The 14,718-nt window shown below is 43.5% G+C and overlaps 1 protein-coding gene across 3 annotated transcripts in view; it reads right to left on the bottom strand.

The window, feature by feature from the left end:
• GALM (galactose mutarotase) overlaps positions 1-14,718 on the bottom strand; it is an 88,877-nt gene that overhangs the window by 39,442 nt on the left and 34,717 nt on the right. The window contains exons 1-3 of one of the 3 annotated variants that reach the window (XM_007116325.3): positions 12,339-12,743; positions 5,204-5,358; positions 1,526-1,732 (exon numbers count right to left, since the gene is read on the bottom strand). In XM_007116325.3, the coding sequence (XP_007116387.1) occupies positions 1,526-1,732; positions 5,204-5,358; positions 12,339-12,528 (552 nt within the window). In that variant the 5' untranslated portion in view covers positions 12,529-12,743. Of the gene's footprint in view, positions 1-1,525; positions 1,733-5,203; positions 5,359-12,338; positions 12,744-14,718 lie in introns of those variants that run through there. The other 2 variants (XM_028496985.2, XM_028496986.2) reach the window with 2 other exon arrangements.

The following is a 14,718-nucleotide window of genomic DNA, read 5'->3' as shown; positions in this document are numbered from 1 at the left end:
AAGAGATGTTCTGAAAATGCAGAGAGACCCTTTGACCCCAGGCCGGGTAACTGCCTACCAACCCTTACCTAATGCTCCAAAAGGCTGGTGGCCCTCACCCACCCCATCCCTGAAGCTAGAGGCTGTGGATGTGAGCTGTACTTACTAAGACAGCACACAGAAGGGAGGTGACCCTGACCGCCCTTCTGTGTGGGGTCTGTGATCTGGGAAACTATTCAGCCTCTGGAAAAAAACTGAGAAATTTTTAGGAGTCACTCCAAGTCCTTGTAGGATTGGAAGGGTAGAAAATTCTGGTCAGGAGGGTCCTCCTCTCACGTAAGCAGAAAGAGCCTCAGTGAACCTTACGTTCCCATTTTGCGTCCTTCGTTGGAACACATTGGCAGAGTAATACTTCACGCCTAATTTCTTTTTCTATTTCTGAACCTATTCCTTTAGCTCACCCCCTTAGTTACAAAAATGTGGAAAATAGTGAAAGATCACCATGATCTACTACCCACATAAAACCATTAATATTTTGTTCTATTTCTGTCAAGTTTCTTTCTGAACTTATTTTAAAAAGTGGGGTCTTTATGCTCATGATTGCAGAGTCTCTTATGGCTTGTGCGTGTGTATTTTTTGGTTTGTCTTTAAGATCTCAAGAAGGATGGTGGAAGTTCCTGAAGATAAGGAACAAGCAAGTGAAGAACCGTCTTTCTTATTTTCAAATTATGTAAGAACCAATTAACTCATGCTATTTGAAAAGATTCTAGAAAAAATATCAGCATGTCATCAACAAACTCCTAAAAAGTGTAAAAATGCAAGATATTACTAGCTGGCTGTGAACATCATCTTGTGGTAGGAAATCATGCCAAAGCGATTCAAGTCTAGTATACAATGATGAGCTTCTTAGATGAAGAGAAAGTCATAGATAGAATCTACAGATTTTACCTAAGCCTTTTATTCTGTCTCATGTAATAGCCTCCTCAGCAAGCTAAAATATTATCATTAGGAGGGAATGAGGTAGTTTAGAGGGAATTACCTAAGGGGGGCTGCCAGTGTCTCCACACCACTCCTAGGGTGGGCCGTACAGCGGGAGCACACAAACATTGGCAGCATTTATCTAAAGGAGCTGGGCTAAGCACATCTTCAAGGATCCAGTGATGGAAAATGCCCTAATTGGAAGTAATTTTGGTGGGGGGACGGGGTGGTAGGAGTGAAACTGGGGAAGCAAATGTAAGCACTTGTTACAATTAGATGACAGGGAGTTCTTGAAATAGCTTGTTACCTGTCTGAGCGTGTGGGGCAGCACAAGGTACTCAATGTACTCATTTCCCTATAACTTCCATCTGTGGACCACCTACTATGAGTCAGATGCTTTGCTGGGCACTTTTCCTCATCCCAGGAGCGACCCCATCACCAGGGTAATTCCATACGGGGTTAGTCTCTCCAGTCACTCCCCCAGGTCATTCCACAAAGCACAATGCAGGAGAGAAGAGGCAAGTGACACTTCACACTACAGCAGGTAATCAAAGGCGAGTTCACCTACCTGGCCTGCCAGGTTGAAGTAAGAATGGTTGGTCAGATTGACCGGAGTGGCCTGACTGGCCTGCGCTCGGTAGTTGATCACGAGCTCGCCGCCATCCAGTGTGTATGTCACCCAGACTTTTAATTCTCCAGGGTAGCCTTCCTCACCATCTGGACTGACCCGTGAGAACTCGACTCCATTTGACAGCACCTGAGGGGTCCAGAGGACCTGGAAGAAAGTGTTTTTGAAGCTGTTTAGTCACTCCAATCCCAAGCTAAATGCCACATTTCAATATTTAAAGACAACTTGTGAATATAACAAAACAGAAACCGACTCACAGATACAGGGAACAAAGTAGTGGTTACCAATGGGGTTACCATAGGGGTAGGGGATTAAAGGTACAAACTACTATGTATAAAATAAATAAGCTACAAGGATATATTGTACAGCATGGGGAATATAACCAATATTTTGGGTTACCATAGGGGTAGGGGATTAAAGGTACAAACTACTATGTATAAAATAAATAATCTACAAGGATATATTGTACAGCATGGGGAATATAACCAATATTTTATAATAAATGTAAATGGAATATAATCTTTAAAAATTGTGAATCACTATGTTGTACACCTGAAATGTATATGTAATCTTATGAGCCTAGGCTCTTTGCTAGAAACTTCGCAGACACTATCTGTCTCAGGGCTGACGTAAAGTAGGTGCCATTATCCTCATTTAAAGATGAGAGAATGGAGGCTCAGAAAGGATAAACTGCTTGTCCCAGGCCACACTGCTAATAAGACAGTGGGTTTGAATCAAGTAGTCTAATCCTGAGCCTGCTTCCTTATTCTACACCATCAGAGGACAAGGTAGCCAGAGACACCCCAGTCCCTTTGGGGAGCTCTGGGGTCACTAGGAAAGGGGCCCTTTGCAGACATGAGACCTCCATTTGTTGGGTGCTCACCAGCCAGCCACTGACCTGGTGCTTTACATAAACCATTTTATAAGGTAAGGATTTAGTTGAACCAACCAAAATTACCATCTTTATAGGTCAAAACAGTTGAGCACTGGCAATTTCACATGGCTCCAACTAATATTATTACCCCCATTTTATAGATGAGCAAATTGAGTTCAGGGGAGTTAACTTGCCCACCTCCACCTCCCACATTCCAGGGGATGGAGTAGAACCCTTTCGTAATTCATGCAATTGTTTAAAGGGGAGAAATATCTTGTTTAAAGGCATACATGTAATTCGTGACAGAGCTAGGATTCAAACTTAGCTTGACAGTCTACACTACTCCACATCTTACTTTCAGTCAATGTTTTGTTCCAATCTTCGTTTCCAACAGCAGAGTTGAGGCCAAACACTGTCATTGCAAATAGAGTTGGAAGATAATAACTTCTGTGGGTCACAGGAATGGCCCACGAGCCCAGGCTCTGCCCACCCACTCCTGGCATGGCCTGGATCTCTCTCTCTGACACTGCATTTACCAGGAAGAGAAGCCCAGTGGGAACGGAGGTCTCTGCCTTCACCTACAGTGAAAGCAGCTGGTATTTGAAACAAATTCGCTGACCTTAGTAAAAAATTAATTTTACACCCTAATTATCTCCTGGAAATGTTGCCTGGTGTATGTGTGATTTTAAAAAGAAAAAGGAATCCCCCAAACAGAAAATTTTAGGAATGAAATATTTGAAATAAAACCGTCTTAACTTGCTACCTAGTTTTTTTCCTTTAGAGAAAGAACACAATGGAAAGATTTTTGTATAAAGCAATATTATCAGATAAAGTGGAAAGTATAATTCCTATTCACGGAGGATTTCCCTGACCCTATGGTTTCCAAATTTCCTGAAAATTTCCACATTTGTATCTCTAGGCCTACTTACACCATTTCTAATCCTGTCAGGTTATTCAAATTTCATCTTTAAAAAAATGTGTTGGTATAAATAGAAAAACACATACCTGCAAACCAACAGTTATTCAGTAATTGTTGAAACCAAATGCAACTTAAAACAAAGTCTACGTGATACTGCTCACGTTGCTACATGAAAACCTAGTGGCCTAAAACTTTCAATGGCTCCAAGATTACATTCCAAGTCTTTCCCCACCCCTCTGTGGGCTGTTGCACAGCCACTCTCCAATATCCACTTATTAAATGACATACTATCTTTTCTTCAAGAACAGTTCAAATGCAACCTCCCTAGTTGCCATTAATTTGTCCATACCCAGTTCCGGTAGCACACCACTGGCATCTGTATTATGGGGCTTGTTGCCTGCAACAGTTATGTAAGAGTCCCTCACTATACTGGAGTCTCAGGGATCTCCATCTCCCTGGTTCACAGAAGGGGCTCAGTTGACACACTGCATAGAAGGACATGAATACTATCCTTCTGCGTTTGTTCATACAGGGCATACCCCATTACGCAACACCACAGAAAATTCCATGTGGAACAGAGAGCAGGAACGAGCTAGAACAAGGTGCTGAGGCTGCCCCGAAGATCCCTGGCCACACAGAGCTGGGCCTAACTTCCTCTGGTTGGGGTTTGCCCATGGACCTGGCATATTCCAGAGACCCTCTGCCCTGATATTGCCAGGACAGAGGATACCCTCTGCCTTCAGGTCTCCCTAGCATGAGGAGTTCCATCATGGAGGAAAGGGGAAGTGATGGGGCAGTCTGGCTCTAAACCACAGACAGGAAGCTGGTAGGACAGGGGAAACAGAGAGCGACCAACTTCCTTCAACAGCATGGGTGGCAGTAAGAGGTAGAAAAGAAATAACTGTGATTCTTAACTGCCATACATGTTCCTGTCTTCTCTGGCTTTTCTCTAGGAAGTAACCTGGGTGGTATAATTTAAAGGAAAGCTAACTACCAAAATTACCTCTCTGAAATGAGACTAGTAACAGAATCACTGGGGTTCACCTGCAGGCTCCCACGCAGCTAGGAAACAGGAGGGCAGGCATTCCTACCTCAGGGAGAAGCTGTTTGATCAATTTGTTTTCCTAACCTGGTTTTCCAGGGATTCACTTAGGGAATGGGAGTTTTAACGTGGAAAGGGGGAACCAGGGAGAATCGAGGTCATTTTGAGGCATGAGGCACTTCATGGGAAGGGCAGCCTGGATGTGGCACCACAATGCATAAGGAGGGGGCTCACAGACAGATACACGGGGTGTGTTGGGCTGGGGGCACCCACAGCAGCCGTGGCGGACACCAGCAGTTGTAGTATAGGAATGAGGGCTTTGGGTCAGGCAGCCCAACTTAGGAGCTGTGTGGCCTTTCAGGGCCTCAGATTTCTCATTTGGTGACAGTACAGGGTTCTAGTGAGGGTGGGAGATGATATATGCAAATGCCGTGTGCAAGAAGTGGTGGGTATTATTTTTAATCCACTTTTCTGTTGTGCCTAAGGTCAACCAACTCTGATGCCAAAACTGTGAGAAACGTGCTCCCTGCCTTTCCTAAGGGCTGTCATCCTTTCACGCAGGGCTCTCCTGCCTATTAGAGTCAGATGAGCTAGTGAAGGGTGGCTCCTGGAACACAGCGGGCACATCTGCTCCCCCAAACCACGGGAGCAGCCTCTTTCCTGTATCACCTTACCATGCATTTGCTCTAGGGCCTAGGATTGTGCCTCGCAAATAGAAGGTATGCTTGAAGGTACTCAGTGAAGTGTGCCAGGTGAGGACTCGGTCCGATGCCCCCAACTCACCTTATCAAACCCTCTGACTCCTCCATGCAGGCTGTTGGGCCCATTGTTAATGGCCAGCTGATACTCCTTCCCGTCCAACGTGAATGTTCCTTTGGCAATTCGGTTGGCCACCCTGCCAACCACTGCTCCAAAGTAGGGCTGCTTTTGGAGGTACCCTGCAAGGATATGGGATGACGTTGTTTTTTATAACTTTAAACCAAAGACAAGGCTTACACTGCTGCCCACCACTTCCTTCTGAGGGCAGCTGCAACTTGGGCATATCCGCGTCCACAGGGAAGCAAGGAAAGATGGTGTTCTTTACACATGACCTTTTCCCTTTCCAAAAGCAATTCATGTTCTTTCCAAACATTTTAAAAGAGCTTTCTAAAGCACAAAGAAGAAACTTAAATCATCCTGATCTCAACACTAGAGAGAACTGTTAGTATTCTTATGTATGTCTATGTATGTATACCTTTCCATCTTTTAGTATATGTGTGCATATGCTTTTCTTCTTATAAAACTGAGGTCTTCATATACATGCTGCTCTGTAATTTGCTTCTAGGCCAATTTTCTTAACTAAAAATTATATTTTTGTGTAGTCTTGAAAAGAAACTATCTTATGCTTCTTTTTAAAAAATCATACAATTAGTACATGAAAAATTCCTTTAATGAGCATTAAATACCCAAGTATATAGAGGAGCCTTGCTGGAGGAAACACAGGACACCTGTTAAATCTGAATTTCAGATAAACAGTGAATAACTTTTTAGTGTAAGTATGTCCATATTATTAGAATACATGGGACATTCACATAAAACATATTTATTGTTTATCTGAAACTCAAATTTAGGTGGGTGTCCTACATTTTTATTTGTTAAACCTGGCAAGCTTAATAAAGAGTAAAACATGAAAACCATCCTTCACTTCTCAACTCCTCTCCTTCCACTGATAATCACTGCTAACAGTCTGGGATATACACTTCCAATTGCTTTTTTTTGTTTTTTAAATTAACTACATATAAGCACAAACAAAGACACAAACACACACATATTCTACATAAAGATACAAACTACTCACATTGTTTTGCAACTTTTCATTTATCAAATGTCTTTTTTTTTTTTTTTTTTTTGGTATGCGGGCCTCCTTCTGCTGCGGCCTCTCCCGTTGCGGAGCACAGGCTCCGGACGCGCAGGCTCAGCGGCCATGGCTCACGGGCCCAGCCGCTCCGCGGCACGTGGGATCCTCCCAGACCGGGGCGCGAACCCGGTTCCCCTGCATCGGCAGGCGGACGCGCAACCACTGCGCCACCAGGGAAGCCCCTTATCAAATGTCTTAAGATCATTCCATGTGACTCCATATCCATCTACCATATCCCTTTTGATGGCTATATGGCATGCTGATGAGCATAAACTGTTGTTGGGCTTTTCTGGGCGGGGGGTGGGGCGGGGCCATAAAGAGTAGTGTAGCCAGTGTCCTTGTACTTACAACGGTATGCGTGGGCATGTTACAGTAACTTCCTTGTCTTTAAGCTCCTCTATGCTATAATCTTTTAGTTTAGATCATCATGGCAGAGATTAAGGTTTGGAGGTAGTTCATTTTTTTTGTATTATTGCTAAGATTACTTTCTGCTCTATTTTTCACTCAGTTGTCCTTGGAACTCCATCCGCCCTTCATGTGGTACTCTGTATCCATCACACCTACTGTGGGTCAGAAGAGTATGTGATTCAAGTGCATGAACTCTTTTTACCAAGGCTGGAGGGGCTCTCAGGATATGGGCCCTGAACCTACTGGGCCAGTTATAGGTCACACGTTCCCATTACTCAACTGGTTGGGCATAAGTGAAACATTAATCACTCTCTTCCAGGTCTTCCCTGGTTCACTTCCTTGCCAAAATCTGCAGGTCTTCAGGGTCCTGCCCACAGACTCTCACAAGAGCTAAAAGTTATTGACCGCTTCCTAAGTCTCAGCCACTTTCTAAGTGCTCTACATTTAAATCATTTCATCCTCAGAATACTGCTATAAGGTAGGCAGTATTATTACTCTCATTTTACAGGCATGGAAATTGACCACAAAAGGTTAAGTAACTTGGCCCAAAACACACAGCTAGTTAGTGGCAGAATCAGGGTTTGAACCCAGGCAGTCTGGCTCCTGAGTACATGTTCTTTTTTTTTTGTGGTACGCGGGCCTCTCACTGTTGTGGCCTCTCCCGTTGCGGAGCACAGGCTCCGGACGCACAGGCTCAGCGGCCATGGCTCACGGGCCCAGTTGCTCCGCGTTATGTGGGGTCCTCCCGGGCCGGGTCACGAACCTGTATCCCCTGCATCGGCAGGCGGATTCTCAACCACTGCACCACCAGGGAAGCCCTGAGTACATGTTCTTAAGCATCACATTATTTGGAGAGCACAAGGCTTTCTGGTTAATTGACCTTTTACCACCATCTCTCAGCACAGGCCAGGCTGAGTCTCCACCAGCTTCCACCTCTCTCCCCACCTTCTTCTCTGAAGCTGTAGCTTTAAAACCCCTTACACTGAGTAACAAAAAGGAGTCTCTAGGACTTCCCTGGTGGTCCAGTGGTTAGAACTCCACGCTTTTCCTGCAAAGTGTGCGTGTTGTTCCACCCCTGGTCAGGGAACTAAGATCCCACAAGCCGCGCAGCACAGCCAAAAAAAAAAGAATAATAATAATAATAATAGGTCTCAATGTTGTTTTCATTTGCATTTCCCTGATGACATATGATTTCATTTGCTAATCGGGAGCTCAAAAATGTGAAGAAAAGCAGAATTTTTGTTCAAAAATTGTTTGGCTATATCTCTTTTTGACTCCTACATTGATCCATTCAACAAGCGTACACCAAGCCCCTACTCTCTGCCAGCCCCATGCTTGGCATCAGAGACAAGGACGAATTCAACAGCAAGGTTGCTGCCTCATGGGCTTGCAAGAATTCCCTAAGAAGGGACCACTTTCTGGCAACAATTAATAAGCCCATGGAGGTAAGAAGCCCTTGGTTTAGATGAAGAGTTTTTAAGGATTAAACCAGAAGGACAGCAGAAACCACTGCTCTCAACTGTCTCTGAGAAACTCTTCAGAACACATGGATTTTATACTATTTTCACATGTTACTAAGCTTTTAAATCAAATCAGAATTACAAAACATGACGGTCCCCAAATTCTGATTAGGACTAAAAAGATTGTTTTTGAAATGCAGAAAATACTGTTTTCCATGAAAAAGGGCAAAGGTCAAGCCATGAATGCTGATTCAGTGAAGTCAGTTGCTGATGTAGGATAAAGGGTAGAGAAAAAGTTTGTCCCTTTTTCTGGGCAAGGGACTGGCCAGAATATATTAATAAATGCTTAACCACGGGGTATGGCCCTGTCCACTCCTCAAATATCCCAAGGATCCCAGCTATGACACCCACCTCAGACAGCCCAAACTTTAGCACGAGTGCCCCAAATCTCAAATAAAATCACTCAGGATTCTCAGTCAAAAACTCCACACCTGAGTGACTTTCTTTTGGCTTTCTAAGGAAAACAAACACTAGTTTAATTGACAAGCACTTTAAGCATCCCAAATATTTTATATATTTTTAGATGGCTGCTGGTTGTCCCAGAGGAATCTCCATGCCATTTTGTGCACAGTTAACAAAGTGAAATTTAGAAGTTCAAGGAGTAAGAGGGAAGATATTTGGGGGCAAAGGAAGGAGAGGAGATTAAAATGATTAATTGTTCACTATAGTCAGACATGATCACAGCCAATAGCATTTTAATCCATTTGGTTCAAGTGAGGAAACAGATCTAGAGAGGTTAAATAACTTGCCCAAGGTCACACAGCTTTAAGGGACAAAGCAGAGATTTTAAACTAGGAATCTTCAAAGCTCCTACAAGGACACTCTTGGGCATCTGTAATATTAAACTGCAACCTCTAAACAGGTCTCTTTTCCTCCCACCCCCTCTTACAAACTCAGGTTTTCTAAGAGCACTAAGTTTATTTTTTTCTAAGCTTTCCATAATGGCTCTCATGGCAGTAATAGCTGGGTGTTGGTGGCGACTGGGCGGAAGATGAAGGGGAAGGAATCGCATTGATTGCATGGGTAGGTTATTTACACCTCTGGCTTATAAGCAAATATCCTCATCACGGGTTTTGAAAGAAGTCATAATGACTGCAGGTTGGATGTGCAGATGAAAAACATTTAAAAATATTTTTAATACAAAAAATGGCAGAAAAAATACTTCACAGGAGGCATTAATGATTTTTCTAGCTTATAACTAAAAGATCATATGATTTACCTCTTTAGAATTCTACAGAAGAAAGATCTCATTTTCCTAGGGAGAATTTGAACTATTCTGACCTCCAGTCATGGCCATCAGCCAAGTCGTTTATAAGATCTATCTGGGAAATTAGAGGTAGTTCACATCTAACCTGGCAATTACAAAAGGACCATGTCTCATGGAATTATCCATGCTTAGCTCTTCACCTTGGCTCAAAACATTTTTGGAACATGGTAATGTGAAGATAACCCCTTACTCACTCTGTCACATCTTATTGCTTTAAATTATTTGCCTCAGTTTGTTTATATAATACTACATACTCAGATGTTCTAAAAGACTGTACAGTGAAAATCTAGCCTCCTTCCTGTCTCTGTACCCCAGCTACCCAGAGTCCCTTCTTAAAGATATCCTCTGTCGCCAATTTCTTGACATGGGTTTTAATACACCAGAATTGATCAAAATAGTAGCAGACCGCCATTTCACACTATTCTGATTGAGGCAGTTATGCTTCCTGTAATGACATATATGAAGTTCAACCTCGAAGATGGCTAAACATATCAGAAAGCCTTACTTGATATTCTAAATGCTTCTTTATCTTTTGAAAATAGCTTGTTCTCCTTTTTAAATAAATAATTAAATTATCTAAATTATAGCATAGGATTGAAAATGTTTATCTTGATCTAGCACCTAGAATACTTTACTTTTTTTTTTTTTTTTTTGGCCACACTACTCAGCTTGCCGGATCTTAGTTCCACGACCAAGGGTGGAACCTGTGCTCCCTGCAGTGGAAGCTTGGAGTCCTAACCACTGGACCACCAGGGAATTCCCAGCACCTAGAATACTTTAGATGCTTTGATTCAACCTGGCATTTTGTGGTGCCTATGACACATCCTGATAAGAGAATGCTATCTAACTTTCTCAAGAGATGTTAATAACGTGGGGAACAATACAGTCAATACAAGCTAGATCATCGTAATCTGAGGGGGGTCTATTTTTTTTCTCCCTTTTAAGAACATTTGGGGATAATACTTTCTTCCACCTAGACTCCCACAAGATTCATAGACTCACAGAGACGACTGTATTATTGCCCTCACAAAATAGGCACTTCTATGCCTGCTAAGAAACTGGTGCTTCCCAGGTGCCACATCATCATGGCACACGTTTCATATGAATTCCACAAAGATGCCTTGTGCTTTAAGGTCCATGTGACTCTTATATGAGAACTAAAATTAGTAAGAAGTGAGTGTGTGTATGAGTGGGAGGAGGGGAGGGGGAGGGTAGTTACCTCCTGAATGGCAATAAAGAAGAGATGGAAATGGGGTGATAAAAGCAGATGTTCACTGCTTATCAAGTCCAGTGCTTTACTGGCTCAGAAATTCTAGGTCATCTATCCAATTCTCCTTGGACTCCACTGGGCAATTTTGCACCAGTCAAGTTATCTCTTTGTGATTCTGGTTCAGCCTAGCAAATGGTTATGCTACTAACAGAGAGAGGTGACTCAGCAAAAGTGATGCTAAAGAATCCTCTCTTGTCACTTGTCAACTCTCTTGCTTTCTGACTCTGAACACAGAAGATAAGAACACCATCCCCAGAAGTAGAAGGGGGCGTGGAGACCAAGGGGAAGTGGAGCTGATTGCCCCCAGCCCCTGCACCTTCCTACCAGTGAGTCTCCTATAATAGACTCGCTGAAATCACCAAAGAAATTCTGCTGAAGGTTACCTACCTCCTTCTCCGAGCCAAGCTGTGGAGGCTCCAAAGGAGCTAAAGACAAGCAACCAGAGGACAAGGAATAGGACCCTCAGAAATATTTTTATAATACATTTTGCTAAGGAAATGAGGAGCCAGTTTTATCCTCCTAAGGGAAAACCAATACTCTCAGGTTTCTTGACCTCCAACAATGAGCTATGTTACATATCTAAAGAACCAAACAGACAGAAAAACAGACACCTAAAGGAAAATCTCAAGCCTCCTCTTAACAGATTTTGTCCATGCCCCTACCACTGAGCAGAGAGAATTAATTCTCAAGCAGTTGCCCTTTGCTAACTTTATTTCGACCTCATTTTCTGTCTAGCTACTCGGGTGTGCCAAGAAATAGCAAGCACTATGTACATTTTCTTTTGCCCCAATCAAACTGCAGTGTGACTTATCTATTTATGCAATTATTTGGCTAAGGTCTATCTCCACATCTGCACCGCAAGCTGCATGAGGATGGGGACCTGTCTCATTGAATGAGACAGTTGGATCAACGGTGTCTGAATGCAGGAATTAATACATGTTCTTAATTGTCTACGGATTCCCACAGAACAAAGTCCACCCTAGCTATAAGGAGACTCGTTTCTCGACAGTAAGTTGGTCTTCCTCATTCTTTCAGCACATAGTTATTGATCAGCCAGGGGGTGATCACAGACCAAAGCGGATAAGCTTCTGCACCCACTAAGCTTACCTTATGGAGCATTTCTGAAACAACCCGGCCTCAAAGAGAATCTGATCAAGGAGAAAGGAAGTAGAAGACGCACGTCTTTGATCATTTTCCTTCTTCCGAAAGGGCAGGAGGAAGAGCATGGGGCCACACCCCCTCTGGCCTGCACTTTCCTCTCCCACCCTTACAAAGATCCGGCAGTTCAAAGATCGCTCCAGTGTTGCTGGAGTTTTATCTTACCCTCAAGACAAAGCCTGAATGTATAACCAGAGGCCAAGTCCTACGGCAGTTTCTATTCATTTTGTCTTTTCCAAACACTGGATCGCACACAGTGAGTTAGCCGGATCCAAGTACTCCTGATGGTCACAAGCTCCGTACTTCGCCTGCATCCCTGCATCGCGGGCAAGCTGTGTGGGGCAGTGTGCCAGGTGGAACTGGGGCCCGTCCGCAGCCCGGGGAGGAATTCAACCCACCTTCCAACTCAGCAAAGCCGAGCACCAAGTCTGAGGCTCTGCCCTGCCTGTCTTTAACCTCCAGGCCCGTGATGGTGCAGCCCCAGGAGATGATGTCTACTCTCAGCTGGTCTGACTGCAGCTGGAACTTCTCCACCGTCCCTGCCCCCAAGGGCAGGTCTCCAAAAACGGCTCTGGTCACCGAAACCATGAGGAAAGCCAGGGGTGTGCAGCTCCTCCAGGTCCTTCGAACTCCTGCCGCCAAACCTGGAGCGGCAGAAGTTTACTGGAGAAGGGGTGGGACATGGCTCAGACTCCTCCCTTTTCTTGCCTCGATTTAGGGAGTGACCGCTCCTGCAAAAAATATCTTCTGGGAGCTTTCGAAATCATTCCTTTGCCTGAGGGTGGCACGCAGGCAAAGTTTCCAGCCAGGCTGGCAATTTCCCCCTAGTTCCTTTCTTTTACTAACGCTGACTGCATTGCATGTTGGGAATGGTAGTCTTTGGATGGTGAAATTGCATGTTGGGGCCTGTAGTCTTTCTAAACCCAAATCCTGAATCTGCAGGGTTCTACTGCCTTCTCTGACACGAGGTTCTCAATATGCAATGATCTGTTCATTAATGGTGGCTAACTTTCAGATAAAACGCTGAAAAATGAAGAGGTCAGAATTAGGAATAGTGAGGGAAGGAAATGTAGGGGGGAAATTTTGGTTTTTAAGTTAACTCTTTGATCCAGACCGGAAAGAAGTTCGGAGGTAATTTAGAGAAGGGGTAAATAACTGCAGGTTTCTCTGCACACTGACTGAAGATCCATTCTGTTTGTCCCACACAAACAACTCTGAACATGTTTCTGCTGGAGCCACTGCCAACAGCCTGGACAGGGTCACGTGTAGATGGATTAGGGCCTAGTTTATATGGAGGCAATCTCTGACTTTCTTTTCTTCAGGGAACCGGGAAAGGACCTTGGGTATATACCCCTTCTTGTTCCTGAAATCCAAAGTTCCTTTAAGAAGGGATTAAGGATAAATATTTATTAAGGTCCTCATTAATGTCATATACTGTACTTTCATTATCTACTTTCCATAAGCAGAAAAAGGCTTTAAGTGGGACTTCCCTGGCAGTCCAGTGGCTAAGACTCTGCGCTTCCAATGCAGGGGATGTGGGTTTGATCCCTGGTCAGGGAACTAAGATCCTGCGTGCTGTGGGGTGTGGCCAAAAAAAAAAAAAAAGGCTTTAAGTATGCACTGCTAGAAGAGAAAAGACACAGAAGTCATAAATAATAGTTATGCTTTGATGTGCCTCAGAATTATCTACAGAGATTTTTAAAAATGCATATCCCCAGGCCCATACCTGGAATTATGGATTCTGTGAGTCTAGGGTGAAACTAAGGAATCTGCTTTTTTCACAGGTTCCTCAGGTTATTCTTATGCAGTTTATCTGGGACCAGACTTTGAGAAATATTGTTCCAGGTTTTGATGGCTAATCTCAAATTTTTTTTCCCTCTGATGGCAGAGGACTAAGATAGAGCTACCAAAAGCCTTAATAGGATTGTCAGATAAAATACAGGGGCCTGGGTTATTTCTTTGCTAGATCTGTCCAGACAGTACTGGGCCTAGGAAGGGGGAGGATTCTGGAAGCCTGACGACATGTTTTACCTGACCATCTGTATACTCAACTCATCTTTGCTTGACACTGCTTTTGATTTGGTTCCTAGATACTTCAGAGGGGATCCAACTAGACTGTGGTGAACGCCAAAATGCATCTATGACTAGGAAATTAGGAGAATTGGGATCCCATTCCTGGAATCAGATGCTAATAAAACATAACAGTCTCTCAGCCCTGTCTGTGTAGTTTGAAGGAATACTTAACATTCTTGCCACAAAGCCTCAATTCTCATTCATGAATCAGGGGAATTCTGACAGCAAAGGAAAAAGAGAGCTTGCAGCAAGCTTCAGTGAAGCATAACATATAATAACAAAAAAACCCAAACAAGTCAAATTATAGACTGCACTGCACTCATACAATAACGGATAGGCACTCTTGGTGCTGCTTCATCAGAAATTCCTATAAACTCTGCCACCCTCATCAGCCCACTTAACATTTATGTGTATGCTGATTCATACGCAAGCCCTTTCTGCAATGCTGTATTAGCAAGGATGTCTTAGAATCTCTTCTGTGAGCAGGAAGACCGAATTTTTTCTCAGCCACCAGTTCTCAATGTTCTGCCAAGCTCATGTTGTCACAGAAATAAATAAATGCATCTGGATGGCCAAAGCCAAGTGTCACCAGTGGGTGTCTTGTAGCTTGGCTTGTTGGAAAATGAAACATACCATGATGTCTCTCTAAGAGCTACACTTCTTGATTTCATTTTCCTTTAGCTTTGAAGGGTTTAACATATTGTA

This window comes from Physeter macrocephalus, chromosome 12 (assembly GCF_002837175.3).
Source record: "Physeter macrocephalus isolate SW-GA chromosome 12, ASM283717v5, whole genome shotgun sequence".
Lineage (NCBI taxonomy): Eukaryota > Metazoa > Chordata > Mammalia > Artiodactyla > Physeteridae > Physeter > Physeter macrocephalus.
This window is presented reverse-complemented; position numbering and strand designations above follow the sequence as displayed.